Source organism: Dreissena polymorpha, chromosome 4 (genome assembly GCF_020536995.1).
Source record: "Dreissena polymorpha isolate Duluth1 chromosome 4, UMN_Dpol_1.0, whole genome shotgun sequence".
In the NCBI taxonomy this organism is placed as follows: Eukaryota; Metazoa; Mollusca; class Bivalvia; order Myida; family Dreissenidae; genus Dreissena; species Dreissena polymorpha.
In genome coordinates, this window is record NC_068358.1 from 68,344,648 (window position 1) to 68,370,077 (window position 25,430).

At 35.4% G+C, this 25,430-nt stretch overlaps 1 protein-coding gene across 1 annotated transcript; it reads left to right on the plus strand.

Annotated features, from left to right (window-relative positions):
- The first annotated feature begins 8,348 nt into the window (after positions 1-8,348).
- Positions 8,349-25,414, plus strand: LOC127878178 (uncharacterized). The gene is made up of 13 exons (XM_052424665.1): positions 8,349-8,382; positions 15,102-15,197; positions 15,980-16,672; positions 16,929-17,142; positions 18,927-19,015; positions 19,616-19,678; positions 20,077-20,163; positions 20,329-20,454; positions 22,495-22,668; positions 22,906-22,998; positions 23,302-23,331; positions 23,551-23,613; positions 25,120-25,414. Exons 3-13 carry the CDS (start codon positions 16,024-16,026, stop codon positions 25,224-25,226), a joined length of 1,695 nt encoding a protein of 564 aa, XP_052280625.1. The 5' UTR covers positions 8,349-8,382; positions 15,102-15,197; positions 15,980-16,023; the 3' UTR covers positions 25,227-25,414.
- The last annotated feature ends 16 nt before the right edge of the window (positions 25,415-25,430 follow it).

Consider the following 25,430-nt stretch of genomic DNA (forward strand, 5'->3'; position numbering starts at 1 on the left):
TTTAAAAGCAGCAATGCATCAGATCAGGTAAAACTGCTCACAACCTTCATGCATGAACAAGTAACACGGGTTTTCAGTAAAACTTTCTTTCGCAGTCAGAACGCTAATCCGCAATCAAAACCCCCGTGATTTAACATAGACTGTCACGAAGCAAAACACGAGTTTAAAAATGCACGTAACGCCTTCAACCGCAATAAATCAACTGAAATCAGAGTATATTTTTCGAAACGGAGAACCGTTTATAACAAAATAAGAAAGTCTGCACAAAATAAATACAAAATAAATCAAGGTACCAAACTTGAAAATATCGCAAAATCACAACCTAGACAATTTTGGAAATCTGTCAAAAAACACTATAATAATAAAATCAAACAAATAAACAATTTACAAACGAATCAGCTATTTGAACACTTCAGTTCCCTTCTATGAGAAACTCAAACTTCAAATGAGCACACTGAACATGAAAATACTGAAAACTATGCAATAAACGATCAACATTTAGATTGCGAAATAACAGTAAACGAAATACAGAAGGCAGTTTTTTAACAAAAGAATAATAAAGCATGTGGACCTGATGAAATATCAACAGAATTCATAAAAAGTGCGTTTGATATCATAACACCTTACCTACACACACTATATAACAACCTATTTCATAACACTATATACCCTGAATGCTGGGGATTGGGCTACATTATACCAATATTTAAAGGAGGTGATCCTAACCTAGCACAAAATTACAGGGGAATAACACTAAATAATATACTAGCTAAGATATGTTCACAAATTCTTTTCAATCGGCTCTCAATATGGACAGAACAGAATGAAGCAATAATAAAAAATCAGTTTGGGTATCAAAAAGGCAAAAGCACAACTGATTGCATTTTCTTATTACAGGCAATCATATCAAAATTAATTCACAGCGGACAAAAAGTGTACAGCGCATTCATAGATTATGAAAAATGCTATGATAAAATAAATCTTCTATTCTTATGGCAAAAACTTGTCTCACATAACATAAGCACCAAAATGATTAACGCTATTAAAGCGATGTATTCAATTGTCAAATCAGCAATAAATAATAATAACACGATATCGGACATCATATAATCTTACCAAGGAGTAAAGCAGGGCGATTGTGGATCATCCTTATTGTTTATGGTATTCGTAAACGATATTTTAGATAATATTTACTCGATATAAACGATATATTTTCAATCAATGAACTTAAATTATGTTTAATACTTTACGCGGATGATCAAGTTCTATTCGCAACATCACCCACCGCTTTACAATCCGTGCTAAACGATATCGAGGTATACTGTAACACATGGAAACTAAAGATAAATACAACAAAAACAAAAATAATTATATTTGAAAAAAGTACAAGACACGCAAATATTGACATATTCCTATATGGCGAAAAACTTGAAGTAGTCTCATCCTTTAAATATTTAGGAGTTTATTTTTTCAAAAACGGAAACTGGAATAGAACTCAAAAGTGCATAGCAGAGCAGGCGTCAAGGGCAATGCATAAACTATTTTCCGTTTTTAATCAGTATGAATTTCAAACACAAGAATAAATAAAATTATTTGACGTCTTAATAAGTCCAATTTTAAATTACTCAGCTGAAGTATGGGGTCAACATAAAGCTAAAGACATTGAACAAATCCATTCGAAATTTTTAAGAAAATTACTATGCGTAAAAACATCAACTAATCTAATGGGTCTGTATGGCGAACCGGGAAGAATCCCTATGAATGAACACCGAAAAATTAGTATGTTTCGATACTGGATAAAAAAAATAAACTTACAGGAAAATAACATAATAAAAAAGGTTTATCTCATGGTAAAAATGGACGCAGAAAATGGAGTCAATAACAATAAAAATAACTGGGCATCACAAATAAAAGAAATGTTGGAACATATGGGCCTTGCGGAGTTATGGATAAACCAAAGCATTGCTAAACCATCACTAGATACCATTAAACTCAGGATACTAGATCAATTCAAACAAACTGGAAAAGTAATATTAATCAATCTGGAAAGCTTAGCGCGTATTGTACATTCAAAAGTAATTTTGAAATCGAACCATACCTAAAAATCATAAAACAAAATAAATATAGAATAGCAGTAAGTAGATTCAGACTATCTTCACACAAACTGGAAATTGAACAAGGGCGTTATTATAATATAAACAGAGAAGACAGAACATGCAAAATCTGTAATTCACATTTAGTTGAAAACGAATATCATTTTATTCTAACGTGTCCCCTATACTCTCACATAAGAAAAAAATACTTAAAACCATACTATTGCAGATGGCTAACGATAATAAAATTTAAAATCCTTATGTCCATAAACAATAAAAGTGAACTGATAAACATAGCAAAATACATATATCACGCAAACAATTTAAGAGAAGAACTTGTAAGTGATTAATCGATCAATGAATTCACTCATCACACACTACCGATATGTTCATATACCTACTATTATATATATATTGTTTATTATTAAATAAAATCCTTTGTATATGCATACTTATGTCTGTCTAAAGTATACATGTTATGATTCATATTTACGTGTTGTCTGTCATACAGGTATCTAATATATATATATATATAGTAAAAAGAACATGTACATTATTTGTTTCACGCATGTATTATTCAATGAGAACTGTATCACACTATCTCTTACTTTTATTTGTTAAAATTGTTGATTAAATCTTAAAGCTTTTTTTCAATATGTCAGAATCATATCCACATTACAGGTTTTACATCCAATCAATCAATTAATACATAAACATTGACATTTTTCAGATTTCAGACTATATTAAAATGAAAGAAAAGAAAAATTTATAAACATGTTTAACGCTTCCTGCGCTCATTTATACAGATGTCATTTATTATAAAAGAACTAAGAGTCTAGGAGAAGCAATCGCGATATATGAACACATCGAGACTTACTGATTTTCCTCCCTTAACGATCTTTTCACCTTTATACTGCAATGAATGAAACACCAAAGCAGTCGATTAAAAGTTTTCTTCCTCCTCTATCAGATACTAAATGCAATCCTCTGAACCTGAAGTATATTTGTATTTACTAATGTAGGCTAGAAGCTTTATTGTAAGCTTTATTGCTGAATAAATGTCGTTGTTGTTGTTGTTGTTGTTGTTGTTGTTGATTACAATTACAAAACTCATGGTTTATTCATATGTTTTTTCACATGTTTTCGTCCTTTATTGAAATATAAATCTCGACCCCGTAGTAAATGCTTTAGTCGAAGACAATGTTAATATTCGCCGATTTGCCGTTTTGCAAGACGTTATTTCATTGGTCAGTTTGATTAAGCTCTTATCAAACTCTTTGGGTCAGACAAAGTATCACCGCAATTACAAATATATCACCGCAGTGATAAATTTATTACCGCCGTTACAAAATTGTCACCGCGGTGACAATTTTGTCACGGCGGTGATATCTATTTTTAGCTGTTGGCGTATATGTACTTTTGACCCAAAAGGTACGTTATACAATAGTCTGTTGAAGTAGATAGACTTTATTCCTTAAATTAAGTAAGTTTGGTGTATTTGACTTTGCCATATGCAGCATAGAACTGTCTTTTATGCACTCGTTGAAATTCTTAAGATGTTTTTAAAAGATATTTAAGAAATGAACCACTTTCCGGTTGTGTACATCCATCAACGTTTTAACGTTGAAACACACAAAGTCACGTGATCCTGTAATGCCTCACAATGAACTTATTTTTTAACATGTAAATACGGTGTTCCGTTATTGCCACTCATTTTTTATTTCGACCTCTAGATTATAGCTATGAGATATGATTTTGTATGCTCGAACATGATTTCGTTACTTCGTTTTGTGTCCCCGCGTTCTCGCCCTTGCAATCCAGAGGTCGATGACGCGAAAAACAAGTGGATTAACAGAACACCGTAGGTAATGCAAAACTAGGGAAACATATGTTTATCGCTAAACGACTTTCCGTTGTGTTTGTTTTGTTTGTCGAACGCTGGCATCTCCTAAACGCATGTTACTTCTTATACGGATTTCATATTGTGTTTTATTTATAAACTCTTAATTAACAGAGATTATGTCTCAACTGGATTGAATAATTATACTTGTAGTTAAGCGCTAATTTTTTTTTATCTTATTATGCATTAATAGTTAATACACAGAGATAGAGATTGAGATCCGGATGTAAGGCGTGCCTGGAACACATGTACGATGTACGCTTTTACAAACAACAGTGTTTGATGCATATTAACCACAATTAAAAAAGCAACACTATAAAAGTCAATACATGGAGTTTATTGGAAACACATGTAGAGTTGAGCGTATTCACTGCTGTTTCTGCTTATATTATAAAAGAATAATCTATAGGCTACGAGATGTTTTCTTAGTGCCGACAGAACAATCTGGGTCCGAAAATCACGTAACCAATGAGTTATCGATTTTTGCATTATTAAAGGGCAAATCTTAAATCTTAATATAAATGTAAACGCCTTTTGCGTTTTTAAAGACAGTGCATGGTTCTGAAAAAAGTGTATTTATTAAATTGCTGTTGCGTTGTCTAAGTACACAGATATATTGTTGTTATAAATAAAATGTCGCATACAAACAGCATTGGTTTGTCTTCAACCCTTTAAAACGTTATCAAGGTCAGAAAAAAATTACACTAGATGTTTTACAAAGGCAAAAACTCACGTTTAATCTTTTGTCCTTATGTATTAACTTATAGTTTAATCTCATATAATTATGCTAGATAAAAACACTTTAATATTGGAAATTGGCGATAAGTTACTAGTTTTATTTTGTATAATTAACTGGGAACATTTGAGAATTTAATTCGAACTCTCATAGTTTTGAACCATAAATTCAACCATAAAGATACACAACGAAGATTATAACTCGTCTGTATTTAAACAGTGTATTGTCGTTCAACATTCAAAGACCAGCTGTTGTTTCCTTTTACTAAAAATACTATATTAATTACAAAGAATATTTCAATACATATACACACAGAAATATATACATCATTATACGTGTAGCTATATTTGTTTGATATAATGATATCGAAACGAAAACTTTTTATTCGGCGTAGCTGTATTAAGCCAGCTTTTCACCTTTCCTGACCTTTGTAACTGTCCAATAAAATTCAAATAAAATTTCCCGCGGCTAGGTCAGAATGAATACACTTCATTTATCCCATAGGCTGATTTGAGCATATGACCAGAACATTGGAAACATGTCCGCGTCTTTGTTACACTGTTTTACTGCGTGTTCAGCATGCAACAATTTTATCTCTTATAAAAAGGCTTAATAGATCGAACAATTTTACACTCAATCTCGACATCAATACAGTTTGTGCGTGCACCTTTTATTTTCAGAGGAGTTCCAGCGCGAGAACGTTTGTACTTTAAAGGCTATGTTCTCATATTTAGTACTAACTTCCATATTCCTGTCAACATGTTAACATATAAAGTATAAAGAGCAGTGGAAGCGAGGTCTCACTTTAATTCATTGCATTTCAACCCGCGAGGTATCAGGGTCAGATACAAGTCATCGCTGCATCTTCACGACTAACTTATGTGCTGACCAAAGTTCGCGGCGAGTAAAATAATCGTTATATAATAAAGACGCTATAGCGTGAACTAGGTGAACTGGAATTTTCTTTAGACCAGAAAGATGTTAAATGAAGATATCCAGCGATACAATTATGGTATGTCAATAATAGATTCTTAATGTGTTTTCAACAATACCATGATAAATATTATTTTTAATTAATTTAACAATAACTATTCCACCATATTGACTAATGTATTAAGCATGAGCGCGATGATTCTCGATACTGTTAATAATCGAATCACATAGCAATGCCCGACAAACCACTAAAACAGGTTTGTTCGAAGAACGCGCGTATAAATATTTAAAATATGTACGGATACTTCGCCTGTGGTCGGTTGACTCATATGTTTTAATTTCACTTCCATTCTTCTTTTGGTTTTCTGTTTTGTATCTATAGGTTTATGACCAGAAATATGTATTAATGTAAAATAAGCCGCGAAAACTCCGCGTAACATCCCGTACTGCTTGTGATGCAGCTAAGAACTGCACAGAAAAAGACATTCGCTATCCTTAAAAGGGATCTTTTCACGGTTTGGTAAATTGACAAAATTGCAAATGTTGTTTCAGATGCGCAAATTTTCGTTTAAGTTATGATATATGTGAGGAAACAGTATTACTGAACATTTACCATTGTCCAATATATCCATTAAATGTATCTTTTGACGATTTAAAAAAACCTAAACATTATAAAGCGTTGCAACGCGAAACGATTGAATATTTTGGAGAGTTCTGTTGTTGTCGTTTAAATTTACGAAACTACGAAGATTGCTTATATAAGGTATAAAATACTTAAACTGTGTATACTCGGCGGAATAGCCGGGAGGGCTAAAGCATTTTTACTTCAGACTAACTCCAGGACTCCGGGGGTCACTGGTTCGAGCCCTGGTACCGGCTACTTTTTTTCCTTTTTTTTAAATATTATTTTTGATTTTTTACTGGAGCTTTTAAGATCCAATGTTTACATTTATCAATATAAAGCAATTAATGACAAACTTCAAAATATGCCAAAATCTGTGAAAAGGCCCATTTAATCTCATGGGAGGCGGATAACGACAACGAGCGAGGCATGGTATTGAAATGCGCATGGGGGGGGGATTAGAGGGTTAGGGTAAGGGTTAATGTTAGGGATAGGGGTCGGGTTTGGGTTAGGGTTAGCCTTTACCCACACCTTAACCCTTACACGACCCCTAACCCTAACCTAACCATAATCCAGGGTTATCTCCACTATACCATGCCTCGCTCTTCCCTAATCTCATTCATTGAACTCTTTACCTTTCATAAACTCCAACCACAATCAACGCCGTATATCTTTTTTAAAGATATTTCTTGTAAATAATGTCTTGTTTTTGTTGTCATGAAACGGTACTGGATTATTCATGAGCAGGTGTCGCAAGCGAGGCTTATCTACTAAGGACAGGTGCTTCCCTGGGCTGGATAAGATAGCAGTCACAATTGACGGGGACCTTTATGACGTACCATTTGGGTCAAAAGTCAACAAGACCTACTAGGTAAAAAGAGAAATGTACGTCGACGTACAATACGTCGACGACGTACATTTTTTTGTACTTCGACGTACAAAAGTATACGTCGACGTACAATTTTTACCGACCCTTGAGTGTTAGCCAATCAGAAGACCCCTTACATCTGTTGCTTTGATCCGCAAATAAAACATTCACTGCGCTATTTTCAGACTCTATACGATTTTTATTTCAAAATTTGATTCCATATTATTTGGCCTATGCTTTCTACACAATCGTGTTACCACCATAAAACAGCGGAAGTCTACACTGTGTATTAGCAACCTGCTGTGGTGATCCCTATCCATTTGAACGTCAAATTATGACATATATATCAGACATCAGCCGGCTGTCTAATAAAGTGTTTAATATCTATTACTTAAACCGATTTTAGAATAAAAACCGTCAGGTAGATACTTATTTTTAATTCTTTGTTTGTTTTTTTTATTTCAATTTTTGATATTTTTATTCATTTTGTCCTCAATTAAAAAAGAGATTTAAAGCATTTATTATGAATATATCTGAAGAAAAAGCGGATCAAGAGACGAGCGTTTTGATTGGCTGTTCAGAAAATGTGTACGTCGACGTACAAAAATGTACGTCGACGTACAAATTGTACGTCGACATACAAATATATACGTCAAAGTGTATTTCATAATTGTACGTCGACGTACAATTTTTGTACGTCGACGTACATATTGTACGTCGACGTACATTTCTCTTTTTACCTAGTAGGTCTTGTTGACTTTCGACCCAAATGGTACGCCATAGACTTTGTCGTGTGTGTTGCTGTCCCCACCCCCTGCTAAGGCCAAACAAACCTAGACACAGTTCTTTGTATTTTAACTATAACTGAATGAAAGAAAAAAAAAGAAGACTTATCAACTTGTAGCTGGCAAAACGTAATTAATTATAAAAACGACGTCAATTTTGTCACGTACGTTTACTTGATGAACTATATATATATATATATATATATATATATATATATATATATATATATATATATATATATATATATATATATATATATATTAAATACACGATTAAACATGATATATATATAATATTTAATCGTAACCATGGCACCTTCACTAGCCTCGTTATCAGGACAACAAACTATTGTTTAAACCAACCGACCTAGCGATGTCGATACCAATGTAGATAATCGAAAACCGGAAATCGCTTATCTAATAGCTGACAGGAACGTGCCACCAAGTACAATTTATAATACTCAAATTAAGAAATGCTCAGTAAAGAACTTCTCAGAAAATTTTAGAAATACTAAACTGACATAAACTGTTTATTAACATTAAAGAGAAACCAAACTCAAATTGCGAACAATGTATTTGCCTCAGTTATTTCTTATAACTTTTCTTAACACATTATGGATTTTATCAAGAGGTACGTACCGAAATAAATACTACATTTAGCGGGTTTTAATTGTAGGAGAATATTTTTCATCTCCCATAAAGGGACCTTTTCGTGTTTGGTCAATTTACAAAATTAAAACAAAATGTTTCAGATTCGCAAAAAATCGTTCTAGTTATGATATTGGTGAGGAAACAGTAATACTGAACATTTACCATGCTCTAAAATATCTATAATATGCATCTTTTGGCGATTTTGAAACCTGGAAATTATAAAGCGTTGGAACGCGAAATGATTGAATAATTTGGAGAGTTCTGTTGTTGTCGTTATATTTTGTAACACTACGAGGATTGCGTATATAGTATAAAATACATCACTCATTGTATGAGCATGGATGGCCGAGTGGTCTAAGCGATAGGCTTTTACTCCAGGGATCAGTGGTTCGAGCCTAGTTGAGGTTTTCTTTTTTGTCTTTCTTTAATTGTATTCTTGTATTTTTACTGGAGCTTTTTAGATCCAATTGTTACATTTATCAATATAAAGCATTTAATGACAAACTTCAATACATGCCAAAATCTGTGAAAAGGTCGCTTTAAACGAGTGAGACAGACTCCTTTCAATGGGTCTGTGTTTATACGTGTCAAATCTGAATTAAATCGTTTGGCAAAATGGTATATATTATGGTATTATTATCCGGGTAGAACCGTTAATTGACTATTGATAAAAATCGAAATTTCAGTCGCGAGGGCCTAAGCTATTTTGGATTGTTTTATACCTCTTGAGAACATTATGGAAAAACTCGCCCGTGCGTATCCGAACACCAACTCGATACGACATTTTAAATGTATGACAATATATTCTAAAAGTCACAACAATATGTAATTTTGAATCTTTTTGATTTTGAAGATTATTTTTTAATTAAAATAAAAACGATTCTATTCCGTTTAAGGATTTTTTCGCGTTGTTATTTGGAAATAATGGTGTTTGACCTTTGTAAACGCTGCGCAATATTACACACTTTTACTTTTTTCTATTACACCTATTGATTGCAGACTGTGTGAACGCCTTAAGTATACTTCAGACATGCGAGTAACAACTTAAGACTGCTATTGGAACTTAGAACTAATATTATACACGCCGGGTATGCGGATACTTTGATAACAGATGGCACTTCGATACCAGATAACAACAAAAGCCACGCGCGAGAGTTGAGTTCTTCAGCTTTTTTGCATTTATGTTCTGTTCATTTGGTTTTCAGACACGTAACATTGTTTGGTTGATTAATGGTATAGTACTTCGTATTGCGGAGCAAGAGTGTCGTGAAAAAAACAGTGGATTATAAAAAAAGAGATAAAATGTCATCGATAATCGTGGTGAATTCGATGATCAGTACGTATTTCAGCAAAATAAAAATACTTGGAAATAAATCAAGAACATGCCAACTAATCGAAATAAAATATCAATATGTCCATTAATGTGAAAACATGTTAAATTCTAGTTGAATAACGTATTTGAGGAAATTCAAATGTTTTAAGAGTCGGATGCCAAATTTTTATGGAAACTCTTTTACCGATCAATGACACTTCGATTCCAGATAACTCGATACTTTTTACCAGATATAACACACTCTATTTAGTAAATCAGAAATGCACAATTCGCTGTGGAATACTGCGATAGTAAGCAGGCAATAAAAAAATGTATGTACTGACGTAAATTACAAACGAATTACCGAAACATGTTCTTTGGAATATGATAATACAAGGGAAGGGGAAGAGTTAAGCTCAATATAAAGGGATTTTTCCAATTTCTTTTAAATTTTGTGGCTACGCATTAATATCGTCTTCATGATGCGATTCTAATGAGCTCCAATGACAAATGATTTTATGAGGTGTATTGGCCGCTTTAAGACCCCTTGCTCCCCTTATCTATGGTCCTGCTATAAGTTCAATTGAACACAGTCGTGTTAATCCACATGATCCGTTGTATTTTCAATTCCCTTAATCTCAATTTACCACTTAAAAACAAGTTTATTATTTAGGCAATTATATTCGGTCTCACTTGAAATATATTACTAAAGAAATAAGCATTTGAATCTTATTTAAAATTTGCACTTATAATTTTAATTATAAAAATAATAGTAATAAGATTTTTGAAAACGAACAACGCCATTGGTTATATTTTACATGTGTATGCAATTACGTTATGCATAGATTCCCAATGTGTCGGGCCTGACAATGCAAATTGATTCGTACTTCAAAATGTTTGGTTAGAATAGCCATAATATAAATAAATGCATTTCAGGTAGAAGATAAAACTCGTTTATCAGAGTGCCCAATTTGTTGAAAGTCTCTGTTATCCGAAGTGCCCTATATCGGGATTTAAAGTATCCGCAACTTCTTGAATACCACCTATTAAAACATGCTCTATCTCTGTTTATATTTAATTGAATGCTATCAAAATTTCAGTATTTGAAGCATAGTGATTACTCTACATGCTTGCATATCAAACAATTTCTTGCAATATTTCTAAGTGGTTTTATTTTAACAGTATCCAGATTAAGTTTGCAAATCCAGATTATTTGCAAACTTATTTTTTTTTAAGTTTTGCATATTTGTAGGGGGGGCATTGATTAGTAGGGGGGCATTGATTACATACATAAAATTGAAAAAAAGAGTTAAAATGTTTTTGGAAAGTAGAGTTATTTGATGATAAAGTTGCCATCTCCCGTGGGATCCCAACGGAGTTTTGGCTCCCCATTAAGAATTGCAATTCACCCACGGGAGTTTTTTCCAGACGGGAAAATTTATCCTATATTTTACAAAAAATGCAATTTAAATAGTATGCTTTGTTTACTGTTTCAATGTTTACAAATACACACGGTTAAGTCATAATTGTAAGAAATATGTACTTAAATAAGAAAATAAAGTGTTTGTAGATTTTCTTCTCCCGTGGGGTTTTTACGGGGGCCCCCGCCAAACTCCCATTTCCATTAAACTCCCGTGGGAGGTTTGATAGGTCCCCCGTGGGATGTTTGACGGGGGACCCCGTCAAACCCCCATTTCCAATGAACCCCAATGGTAGTTTCACGGGGGCCCCCCGCCCATTTACCATTTCAATTTTATGTATGTACTCAATGCCCCCTACAAATATGCAAAATTTAATTACAATTGTTAAATAAATAAATAAAATAAGTTTGCAAATAATCTGGATTTGCAAACTTAATCGGGATACTGTTTTTTGTTAAAATGTATACTGTTCATCCAGTTTATGCTGTTTTCCGACCGAATTTTCTATTTTTTGGGGAAAAATCTACCATTCTTCCGTGATGTTTTTCTTTGCAATAGAAAAGGATACACCATTTATAAACTCGATCATGCGCCTTGTCTAAAAAACTAATTTTTTATGATATAACTTTAAAAAAACGATGAACTTACCTCTCGCGCGTGGCTTTTGTTGTTATCTGGTATTAAAGTACCATCTGTTATCAAAGTATCCGCATACCCAGCGTGTTATATAACAGTTATATCTCTCTGGCGGCTTTAGGACAAGGGCATTGAGAGTTGGTTCGATGCAACTCAAGCTCCGTTGTCTTTTGATAGTTCTGAGGCGCATGTGTTTGTTAGGTGATCGTTTTTGACGCAGTCGGTTGAGATTCATCGGCATATGATTGTCAGTTCGATTTATGCACATACATTCATGCATATATGATTGTCGGATCCGTTTTATGCAAATATGATTGTCGGGTGACGTTCATGCGTACATGATTGTCGGGTTGGAAAATGCGGACTATGATGAGAACTTGGTCGCAAAAAAAGATGGAGATCCAGGGGCATTGTGTTGTCTTGGAGGTTTCATGCGTGCATAATGCTGTGGGAATTTTAGGTAAATAAGCGAATCTGGCAGGAGAGAGATCAAAGGGCAGAGATCTGCGGTTTTGGAGACTGTTGTGCGTGTGTCGTATGGCAAAGATTTGGATTTGGATTTCAGTGATTGACACATTAAATTCAAACGCATATGAATAATGATGGAAATTTCGGCGAACTTATTTGTCGAAGGATTCAGTTTGAGTCATTCTTATGTCGCTCTCAGTGTTTCAGTTTTATTTTCGTATATACAATATTAAAATTAAACGTAAGTGACTGACAGTAATTTAGTTAGATACGCGTGTGGCTTTCAGCATTTTACATTTACCGGTACGTGTTTGACGGTCATTATGTTACTAATACCTGTGGAACTGTAAGTATTTATGTCATACGCGTGTGATTGCTGTACGCTTGTTACTGTCAGCGCTTCATTAATACGTGTATGAATGTAAGTAATCTATATTTCCGCCATATGAGAAAGTGACTTCATTTTAGTAGATGTCCTTAGTTCAGACATTGTAACTTCATTACTCTGACTTTTCGGACGCACTTATTTTTCGGATACCCTCTTTTTTATCCAAAATTGTTCGTGACTCTTAATATTCGGACATACGGGTTTTTGTCCATAATTAATTTCTCTTAATTTATTTCGGACAGTATATTTTACCGCGCTATTCTACAGACTTCGGCCCTTTTTTTGCTTACTAGTATCTTGTGACACTTTGATAATGGATTTTTACAACCAAATTAAGGTAATAAAACCTTGCAGATGCATGCCTTCGGACCATTTCAGGCAAGAGTTGGCAAAGCTGTGGAGTTGTATTTATTTTTTTAAGCAGAACAAGAAGAGTCAATCACAAGAAAATTATTGAACATTGATTTATTGCATTTATTTCAATATAATTATAATTGTCGGACGTTGTCTCTAAATTTTCGTACACCTGTAATTTTGGAATAGTTTTCGCATCTAAATGTTCGGACACGGAAAAATAATTATCACATGCCTTACCCTGTTTCCCATGTAATATATACGGAATATTACGCTAGTCAATTGTTCCAAGAGTTTGTATCACTCGAGTGGCTTGTGTGATGACGTATCACACGAGAGGCGGAGCCTCGAGTGTGATGCTAAATAGCACAAGCCACTCGAGTGATACAAACTCTTGGAACAATTGACTAGCGTAATATTCCTTTTATTATATACAACAACTAACGAAAACAGTTAACAATTGTATTTTTTACTTTAACAATACTGACAAAACAATGACTAAAACGGTACGCCATAGTTTATTTAAGACGCGTATGAATACAGTTTATGTAAATTACCGTGTAAACATTCGAACCGGGAAAACACAGGTTTCCGACACGCTTACCTTAATGCCATCGTTAATCCAATGTTTATAACTTTTAAGTTGACAACTTTATACCGATGTTTATAACAAAAACGTTTAAACGATATGCACTTCCACTTCTATCTTCCATGTCTTTATCGAAACTTAGTTTAAACCACACTATTTTATTGTCTTCCTATCGAAATATACATTTATGCATGATAAACACACACTCCAAAATACGTTTTGAATTTGTTCGATGTTTTTAACAAATAGTTTACTGTTAAAAAACACCACGTCCGACAGGTCCTTAAATTCCATAGAGTTTAGATAAAACTATTGTGTTTCGTCACAGAAATGACGTCACACGATGTACTACGTAATATATTTCGTTATATAAACTATTTCTATTTTCGATGCGCGTAATGTGACGTCATTAAATGGGTCGAAGTAGTCCGGCTAGTATGGTAATACGGAATTGGAAACAGCGAGTACTTAGCGTAATACGGAATTTTTTATTTCAAAGATTGATACAGTCTGTATTTTGTTAAAAGCATTAAACAGGTATATAATAAAACCATTACATATATTTTTATTTTGCTGAAATGACGTTGCAACGTAAAATGACGTCACGAAATGTAAACAACATTCGGGATTTATCATTATGTTTGCGTAAATATATATTTAATTTGCCAAAGGCTCGCTTACTAACAAAATTCCTGAACTCGTTTAATAAAATATTGTATGATATGACAACTCGTGCCAGATCCTATATTTATTTTAATGTGTCCGGAAACTTAGAGTAACTACGGTATTGTCATTTTATAACAAAACGTGGTTCATGTATGTACTGTGTATTTTTTATTAAATTGTTTACACGAGTTCATTATAAGGGAAACAATTTCGCACCTGGATTTAATGCTATGAATGGAACCAACTGCAATCAACATCTGTAATAATCGACTGTTTCGGTTTGTTTAGGAACGAGTTAGTAACGCCTGGGAACGAACAACTATGACTCGTGATATCTACATAAGCATATGATACTGCGCCAATCCGAATACACGCATGTTAAAAAACGCAAAATGTCTGTTATTGTACTTTATGTTTGTTTTGTTTTTTCGTTTTTTTTTAATAGTACTACGAGTATACTATGGGTTACTAAGTCGTGGGAGCGACTTACTAAATCATGGTCAAGACATAAATAAAACATGACACAACCGGCGACCTCTTAGTTTAATACTACCTCGGGTGTACAGTACCATGATGAAGAGACTGCTAAAATGCAATTGCAACAGCCATATTATTATACAATCTCGTACATAAATGTGCTGTTTGTTGACCCGTACATACACGCGCTGTTTGTTGACAGGGGAGACGCTGGACGGCTGTCCGCCCGCTGACCCCAACTGTCACCCTTCCTGTATCGAGTACGTCGCCCACTGCAGATACTGCCGGTGCACGAATGGTATGTGAACCCTTCAATGACAAAATTGCTTCCTTATTTAAAATAATAATTTAGCATCGCTCTGTAAAAACGGGACCTAATGCATGTGTGTAAAGTGTCGCTCAGTCCGCACAGGCTTTTCAAGACCGACACTTTCCGCTTTTATATGTTTTTTTGTTTAAGAAATTCTTTTGTAAACGACAATCCAGTTAATGCGGATATTGTCGTCCCTGATTAGTCGGTGCGGACGGCACATGCTTATCTGGGATTACGTTTTTCGCACATGCATTAAGCCCGGTTTTCCTAGAACGAAGTTCATTTTGTGACACTGTTTGCGCAAGCGTCACCTACGTTCAAATAATTTGCTTTACGCACAGATGGGGTAATCACGTGACAGTCAAGATGGCGACGTCCTTGTCGAGACAGGCAATTTTCGCCGTTTTATACCATTTTATAACTTTCATAAATTGTTGAAATGCCACTCACATTCCCACCATATCATTAAGAAAGGCGTTTATATCATATTAATATTCGCTGAATATATAGAATTTACTCACGATTTTTTTAAGTAGGAGCTGTAAGTTTATGATCTCGCTATGAAAATTTGTAGCGAGTCAAGTACGCTTATCACTTTCTTGCTGATAGGGTTATGGCTGGAAAGTGAGCGACCTTTAAAAATAATAAAAGTAATTAAGGGTATACAACGACTAAAAATACTTGTCTCGGTATGGACGACGCCATCTTGACTGTCACGTGGAGAAGCCCTCTGGTAGTAGTAATTGATATTATTTTGTCCCTATTAGCTGGCAGCAAAATAGATTCCGGTAGTTCAAGCTTTTCTTCTGGGATGTCCACTGATCACGAATGGAATGCGGGTTTCGAGGAGGGGTCCTGGTCAGACAAGATGGACTCAAGCAGTGGTGCATGGAGCCACTCAGATAGCTCTGGGTACGGCGGCGGCAGTGGCGGCAGCGGCAGCGGCTCAAACACGGAGACCATCCGGTACGTCGTGGTGGAAAAAGAGCCTTCGTATTCGGAATCCATCTATCCTGGCGGTGGCATGGGGTCCATGCACAGCATGCCGAATCCATTCCCTGACGGTGGCATGGGCCCAATGTCACACTCGCCGTTTTCCAATTCCATGCTCCCCTCACTAGGTCCAGGTAGCAATGAAGTAATAGACACGAATTCCATGCACGGAGCCGTGGTCCACGTGCCTCTGGTGTCCCCTGGGCAGCCCAAGTACTGTGTGCGCTGTAGGATTATCAGCTGTCCGACCTCGTGTGAACGTGTGGACGAGTACGGGTGCCACAGTTGCCCCTGCGCACCCTCTCGGTTCCAGACAATGCCCATAATGCGCGACTGTTCGAACCCCGAGCCGCGGCACCAGCCGGACTGCTTGGCAACAAAACTATGCGTCGAGTCATGCCAAGAAGCCTACCAATTGGGCGAGGTCGGGTCTGACGGATGCCGGTCATGCAAGTGTATTCGCCGAGGTATATACTTTTTTAAACTACATTTGAAATTCTTAAGCAAATGTCGTGTTGCTTGCTGCTGTATACATGTTTCTAAACTAAATCATTTGGATTAATACAGCTTTATTACTATATGAAAATAGTAAATTCGCTACTTGTTTCTTGAGACGAAACCATGTTCTTACTTTTCATAAGCAGGCCATTGAAATAGCAATGGGAAATGGTATCAGTAACAGAAGCATTTAACCTCTATTCATGTATCGTTGCACGTGTTTAGCCGCCGCTACGACCCCCAGTCCCGAAGGCGCTAGCTGCCCGGCCACGCTGGCCTGCATGCTCAAGTGTACAGACGGATACGTGCTCGGCGAGACCGACTCCCGCGGCTGCCCCTCATGCAAGTGCCTCTCCAAGGGTCTACAGCAGCCAAACAGCAACAAGGATAACAACAGCAACAAAAACAACAATAATGAGGGGAACAACAAATGGAACACGTAAGGATTGATATTTATTGTACTATACAGTGCTGCCGGTTTACCGTAAACAGTTACAGCTGCGAGAACTATATTTTTATAATATATTTTTTTGATTCCATATCAATGGTAGCTTTTTAAAAAGTATTGTAGTCGTTACACTGGATATTATTTAATAACTTATTATAATTACGAAAATACCTTAATCAGTCCATGTTAGTTAAAGATGGCTAATTTTTTTTAATTTATCCGAATATATGTATTCAAAGTATAGAATGTCTTTAGAATATAAGGCATGTTAGAGTCGCCACAGATTTAGAAGCCAGTAAAACACAAAAGTAGTGAACCAGTATAATTCATTTATACTGGCAATTAACCCACAAAGCCCAGTGAAAACAATTCAAAAAACCGCATTATCATACTAGTTCATATAGTTGAGAAATGCTGCACGAATCTTTTAATAATGTAATACTTTAAGAACCGCAGTTATTTCAAGAAATGGATTCGCATGGCCATTTTTACACTGTGCAAGCTAGTATCCCTTTCTCTCATAGTGTCGGCCTTCCTCAAAGTATCGTGCCTTTAAAGAAAACCATCCAAGAAGTGCTGGAAAGTTAATGTTTGTTTTCAATTTTTAGCAGTTGTAATTTATTTGATGGTTATCCATGACTATAACGACGATCATTCTCATGATTTCCGATGTTCGTTGGAAAGTAGGTCATGTTCATTCCAGAGTGATGCTATTATTTTGAATTACGTAACACACACTTATGTTTGTTGGTTTATGGATTTAAAGTAGCTTTATTACATGTTTTATATGCCGCTTATTTTTAAATAAAATGTAAACATATTTTAAGAACAACATGGGCAAGAGTTTCGTTTTTCCATTAAGTTACTATTTTTATTTGTGAGCGTTAGCTCACAAATAATGTAGAGGCAATTTTGCAAACCAGTATGGGCTTAACTACGCTAGGAACCGTAACCCGTAATTGCCTGTGTGGATAACTGCAGTAAAATTTAGGAGACGAGGAATGCTAGACTAGGAGCGTCTGCTCTAACCACCGCATCTGCCTGTTTATAGTTCCCACTGGTACACTACATAGTGTGTATGTATTCAAAAGTATTTAACATCTTGTAAGACAACGTCGGCCAGTCTAGTGTATATCATTGAAATCTGTAATATATTGGCTGCTTTCAGGGACAACGGGGTTTAATGCATGTCAAATAAGATTAGCCTGTTCACACGGATTAGCTGTATCAAAGATTTGAAGAAAAAAAACACATCTCGACCTGTGCTTTAAGACACACTCTTTATAAATTTGAATTGGTTGTGGTTATTTCAAACTTGCGATATAAAAAGCCTTAACATAATTTTAAAAACTGAGTTGCGTCTAAGATTATACAACAGCGAACAAATTCGGTGCCTTCAGTGCTTTCAGCGCTTTGATTAGAACAAGCACATTCGCATAGTAACAAATTTAAGCAACCAATCAGAAGGGCGGATATGCGACAATTGAACATGATAAAGATTACTACAGTGAGCTAAGTCTAGCCAGTATTTTGTCAAAAAATTGCCGATTTAAATGCTGTTTTCGTTGTTATGTCCAAGAATACACATTTAACTTTAAATTGACATATAATACATGCGTGTATATGTATTTGTTCACTTCGAAAATTCGTATGTGTTCATTATGATGACCGATCGATACTACGGATAGACATGCGAAGCGCTCACAAACGAAACCTTATAATTCTTCTGCAATATTTTCCCTTGTAGCTGTTATAAGATTATTTTCCCTTTTCAGAGATACTTCCAATAGTAACAACAACAATAACAACAACAATAACGGAGGAAAGAAGAATTGCAAAGACGGATCCAGCGGAATGCTCGCAAGTAAGTCCAAACTGAATACCAAAAAAACGCAGCTTTCATAACAAGCTCTTTTAGTAACAGACACATCCGCGGCAAGCACAACTATTTTTGTTTTGTCATTAGTTATAACAAACAAACATGCATTATGTATATCACGATCTAAGAGAAAACAGTTGCTAAACTCTACACAAATTACAGTAAATTAACCTATGATTGCAATTTCTCATGAATGGATGTTGACAAATGGCGTATCATTTTACGGAGATTTTCAAAAACGTGTTCGAAAATATTAATATACAAAAGCGAATGATTTAATATACTAAATTAGTTGGTACAATTTGCTTTATCAAAATAATATAGCTCGCTTATACTAAAAAGAACTTGCTTATTAAAAATAATCTCCTATTGTTGCAATTGGATTTTCACTTTGCTTTAATCCGAAAATGCACAGACACATCCATGGATGTATTTGGTCTTTTAAAGGTATTTCCCATAAATAACTACATTTTAAATGGAAATACTCAAAAAGACATTCACTATTTATCGGTATTTTTAATTCATTCGTGATCGAATAAATGTACATGTAAACATGCTCAGTGAAGTGTGGTCTTACTTTTGCAGGTACGAACGGCATAGGAAGCGGCAAGTGTGAGCCCCCGCTGTGTCTCAGCGGCAGTATGTCAGGTGGGAAACAAACCAGTAGTCAACAATGAACACCGCATTAAGACCTATCACCTCTCACTAACACATATAGACATTTATGGAGCGTAGCTTTCTAAGATATTTTTTTCCTGATTTTTCTGAGAACATAAGACCGGTTAAAACGACCGAGAGACGAAAAAATTAATATATATGTATAGCCCCTCCACTGCATGCCTGTATTCTAAGCTATGTATTTAAGTAACTTTTTCGTATATTTTTGTCATTTTGAAGGTCTCAATAAATCGCTTTAAATTGATACATGTAAACATCTGGAAAGAGAGCTCCAGTTGGAAAAAAAGAATATTATTTAAGAAAGAAACGTGTAATGTCATAAACTAGTTTAAACTTTAAATTAACAAGTTTGACGTCACTATTTTCAGTGGATCAGGCGATGCAGATGGGAAAGGATAGCGCTGGGGGCGGGGTGGGGGCAGGAGGCGGCTGGGGAGGCGACGACTGCGGAGAAGGTACGCAACCGATGTGCATGTATTTACATGTCTACTATTTCAGCTAGTCCCTACCATGATTTTTTTGCATATTAGTTTATGATATTCGCAATATATATCTGATATTACCCGAGGGTAACCCCGTATTTAGAAGAACACGCGCGGTCCACAACCTCTCTCTTTCAGGTAACATGGACGGCGGCTCATTCGGGGGAAGTTCCGGCTCTGGCTATACTGACATGGGCGGCAGTTCCGGCTCTGGCTATATCGACATGGGCAAACTGTCGGGTATGACCGGATCCGGGTCCTCGGGTAAGAATCACGTGGCAGGAGCAGTACAAGTGCATGTTTTTTATAAATATTACGTTGTAATTATAAGACAATATTACATTGTAATTATAAGACGTGAGCATCATTTTTCTCCATTTCATTATTGTATGAAATGTTTGGAAAAAATGTGGATAATTTATGCAACAACAACGTCGTATTATGTTATTCATAATAATCCGAATTTCTCTCCGACAGAAAATATTTGATTGAGATGTATGGTGAACGTGAAGCTTTAAAGTGCATATCGTTGAAACGGAGCTCATATAATATGTTCATTATTCAAATAAGTAGGGATATTTGTAGTTGTCGGTCGATTATGCATTTTATTACAAGAGCGATGAGAAATATTGATATTTTTACGAGAGGCGTAGCTATAAATGAACACATATTTTCTATTGTCACGAGTCGATAAAAAGAGATAATCTATCAAATATGAACAAACGTTCTTTTCATTTAATTCTCTTTCCACATTTATTTACGTAAAACGAATGTATGACCCTTTCATGCATTTTTTAAAACATCCAGAATAATATATACGTGTAGATCTATGCTGATTGTCACGTCAAAATCTGTCAAAAATACTAAAGAAAAAAATGAAAATTCACAGAATACTTACTGTGTTCATTTCGTTTAACGAATTGTGATAAAAAATTACAAAATACAATTTAATGCATCATTTAAAAGCTAGAGGTATTAAATGGAATTTTATATCGACAATTCGATAATGTAAAGTGAAAATGTATTTGTTTGGTTTTCATCTATTATAATTCATTACCCCAGCCGCCGTGAAACACTATATTTTATTATAAGTAAATGAAATTTATTTATCACTTTCAAAATAGTTGTTTTCGCAATATTGGGGGTAATCTGATAATTTTATGAACAATCGACAGGTATTTAGACAAAGAATGAGTATAACTTTAACGCTTCATTTGTTTTCGCGTTTAAAATAAAATAACAAAACTTTCTGCATATTCTTACCATCGAGTGTCTTTATTTGTATTTGTATTTTTAATCACTTAAATTTATTTTTTAATGGTATGTTGGTATGCCTTACGTGACAGAGAATAATGTGTAAATTTAAGCCTGAAGACGATGTACATTTGTATACGTCTGACTACACTGCCTGTCTGTCTTAAAAGAGTTGAACTAAAGAATTTCGCTGGAACAATGACGTAAAATTGACGTCATTTTACGATGAAACATTGAACGTTATCGATATTGTATCTGTGTACCGGTGGTATATAGAATTAAAATATAAAACAATGCATTTTTTCTGCAATGAGCCCGGTTTTTCCGTCCAGCACTTTTCAGTAACATCCCAAAAAAATGTAAAATATACATTTCATTAATGTATTTGAAAAATGTTGTGGTCATATTTGATTGATTAACATAAATATCTTAAAACTATCAAGTTTTACCCTGTTAGTACAAACATTTGTAACAAATACATGCGGATTCTGGACGTGATGACGAATCAATGCCGTTTATTTCAACGAGAATATTTTAAGATTTCGTATACACATCATGAATGCTAAGTGGTGTCCAATCTGTTACATCATTGACTTTTAACCAATATAAATTGTCTGTTTTTGCAAAATGCCTTAACATATTTTTGTTTTCATTTTATTAAATCGTAGGACTTTCCACAAACTCAGCACTGAACTTAAAATTTTTGGTTAACACACCAACTTAAAATTCACAAAATGTTGGACACCAAGCTATTTATGATGTAACAAAAAGTGCTGGACGGAAAAACCGGGCTCAAATACTATATTTATAACAGACTAACGGTGTTTCCGTACTACAAAAGTAAGGCGTTTTTTTAATTTACGCATATTCTTATCATTGAATTATCTATGAAGGTAAATTAAATCAATTCCTTTATTTCAAAAATTTATATCGATTCGATTTATATTTTGTGTAATCAATGAACGCGTAACATAATAGTGAGTAAAAGCCTAAATTATAGTTGCACATTCACTGAGCACTGAACTCTTTCCCAATTCCATCCTACTGCAGGTATGGGTGGATCCGGAAGTAGCGGTGGCAATCCTTTCATGAACTCTATGAGCGGCGCTGGGGCTGGTGGTGCTGGTATGGGCGGAGGCGGTGGTGGGATGGGCGCCATGGGCGGCGGCGGTGGTGGGATGGGCGCCATGGGAGGAGGCGGAGGTGGAGGAGGCGGAGGAATGCGTGAGTATAGCTTATAAAAAACGATCTAAGGTATATTAGAACATGCACAGCATGCACGGGACGTATATGGCGCATATAGACAAACAAAGTGATTTAATTACAAAGCTATGTTATATGTTACCTACATATTATAGAACTTAAATATTAATATTGATAAAATTTTCTTCAATATTTCTCGTTATACGGGTAACGCATTTTGATATTTGGTGAAATTATGTTGATGCTTTTCGTCCACAGCCTTCAGTCCGTTTTCCTCGGCCATGTCGGGTGGCGGGCCTGGCATGCCAAGTGGGGGACCAGGAGGCCCAATGGCGGGCGGATCTAGAACAGGTACCGCGCCTCAGTCGCATGCGGACCATTGCAGTATAGCGTGTACAACATGCACTTCGTTATACATTCCCAGACAGTCTACACCATTCCTAAAGTTTACATATGAAGAAAATGATATGTCTTACCATGATTTACAATCTGTATTACATACATTTTAACAGTTTATATCATATAGAGTTAACTTTAAAACTATTATGTTGTATAGAATAATTTTTTTAACTTAAAACAAATATGAAATAAATAACATACTAAACTGACAATTATCAGCTTCTTCGATTATAAACTTTCCCCTGATATTTTCAGGAGGATCTGCAATGGGTACGGCTTCAGCAGGTATGGGAAACAATGCGTTGCAGTTTTCATACAATATATGTACTGAAACATTTACTAATTCTTCTTTATCTTCGGATAAAGTCATATAGTATGAGAAGCTTACGGTCTTCATTCATGAATTTAAAGATGATAACTATGCGTAAAGTAATTCCATTGTGTAGTGCTTTTTGACCTTACCAGAAATAGCTCTGATATTATAGCACTCTTTCATTGTTGAAGTGTCGGCAACTGCCTACAATAAGGATTGTGTTGGTGCCGAGTGCTCGGCTAAGAACGGCATGCGTAAGTATACACAAATGTCCGGTGTCGTGGGGAAAAATACCTAGCTTAAAGCTGAAACTGCGGTATTCATGCATTCTTGACATTTCTACCGCGATTATACAACTTTTCTCTTGCGTTCCTCGGCATGCAGGTTTCTTAATCCTTCAGTCCTCATATTGCATGTCTCCCTTTGCACACCTCATTTGACAGTCTTCATCTGCACGCCTCACCTTGCAAGCCTCAAAATGAAGTCCACTTCATATGGTAGGACTTGATACATCATTCCTATTTTTGGAGCCATTATCTTGAAATAATGAAAATGCAATTTTGCCTCACCTTACAGTACTCACTTACAGTGTTTTCCATGCAGAACTTGTATTGCAATTCTAATCCGTTATTGATCTTTTTGCAGGCCCCGTCTCATAGTGCTTATTTTCCTTCTTTTTTTATTCTCGTTAAGTATTAATCAATCATCGTGCAGTCATTTTACAGTCATCTTACAGGCTTTATCATGTATTCCTCATCTTACTTTTCTCATTTTAAGTCACACCCCACCTTATCTAATGTCTGAATTTTTTAGTACTTTATAGCACTTCTTTTACAGTCCTTATATAAGTGTGCTCATCGTACAACTCCCATGTTACAGTCCTCGTCTTGCAGACCTTTTCTTACCAACCTCATTGTACTGTCCTGATTTAACGGTCTTCATCTTACAGTCATCATTTTTCAGTCCTTCTCTTACAGTCCCGATATTGCATTCCTCATCTGGCAGTTCTTCTTGCAATACACATTATATAAGTCGGATCTTGTAGTCCAAATCTTACGATCTTATTCTTAAAGCCCTTAGCGTCCAGGCCATTTTTGCAGACCTTATCTAAAAGTTCTCATCTAAAAGTCACTGTCTTCCAGTTCTCATGCTACACTCATAATCTAACAGCAAGTCTCAAACTGTAACCCTTATCTTGTAGTTTATTACAATCCTCATCTTACAATTGTCTTCTTATTCCTGTCCTCGTAGTGTAGTTACTTTCATTGTTCGGTCCTCACCTGTCAGTCCCCATCATACTTTCTTCATCTTGAAGTTTTCATCGTACATGTCTTATTTTGAAGACGGTGTCACCCTCTTCTTGCATTAGTCATCGTGCGATTGCCATCTTGTGAACACGTGTCTGTTACAAACTACGAAGTTCTATCTATAAGAATGAAGCTTGCATCTTACATTCTCATGCTTTCTAACATGCTTATGTGGCGCGTAATTGTTGCATCTGCCTTTACTTCCGTATGTTTAAGAAACCGCAGCCTTTATGAATTACGTCACTATTATAACCACATGTCTTCAACATGATGTGTTCCTTCAGGTAATAATCGCTATATTGTATTATAAAATACTAATTTTATTGATAAATTTTTTTTTTAATACTTGTTTCATGTAAATGTAAGTAACATGTAACTCTATATTTCAATGTTCAAAGGCATAAACGCATGTCACGTGTTGTCACATACGAGTTGATGTCACTTGTGTTGTAGAACACAAGGACTGCCCGGACCTGATCCACTGCCTGGTAACGTGTGACGGCAGCTACAAACTCGGGGCGCTCGGGGCAGACGGCTGCCAGACCTGCTCCTGTACGTAACTCGACACACAGCGGACAGCCAATGTCTGTCGACATTTTCAAGGAAACAATAGGCTTCTTAGCCACCGATTTTTATACATTTTCATACCTTTTGGTGATGTGAATTTATTACTAAAAACATTTTGATTGAACAACCTTCCAAAAATTGTAATTTGCTGTAAATGAAATAAACATAGTACTTAAGTGTTCATTACGACTCATTGT

Bases quoted from the DNA above. Each gene is read 5' to 3' on its own strand.
- LOC127878178 (XM_052424665.1), top strand. From the start codon at position 16,024: ATGTCCACTGATCACGAATGGAATGCGGGTTTCGAGGAGGGGTCCTGG. The intron at 20,164-20,328 runs GTACGCAACCGA...TCTCTCTTTCAG, and splicing joins AGGCGACGACTGCGGAGAAG to GTAACATGGACGGCGGCTCA. The intron at 23,332-23,550 runs GTATGGGAAACA...TCATTGTTGAAG, and splicing joins AATGGGTACGGCTTCAGCAG to TGTCGGCAACTGCCTACAAT.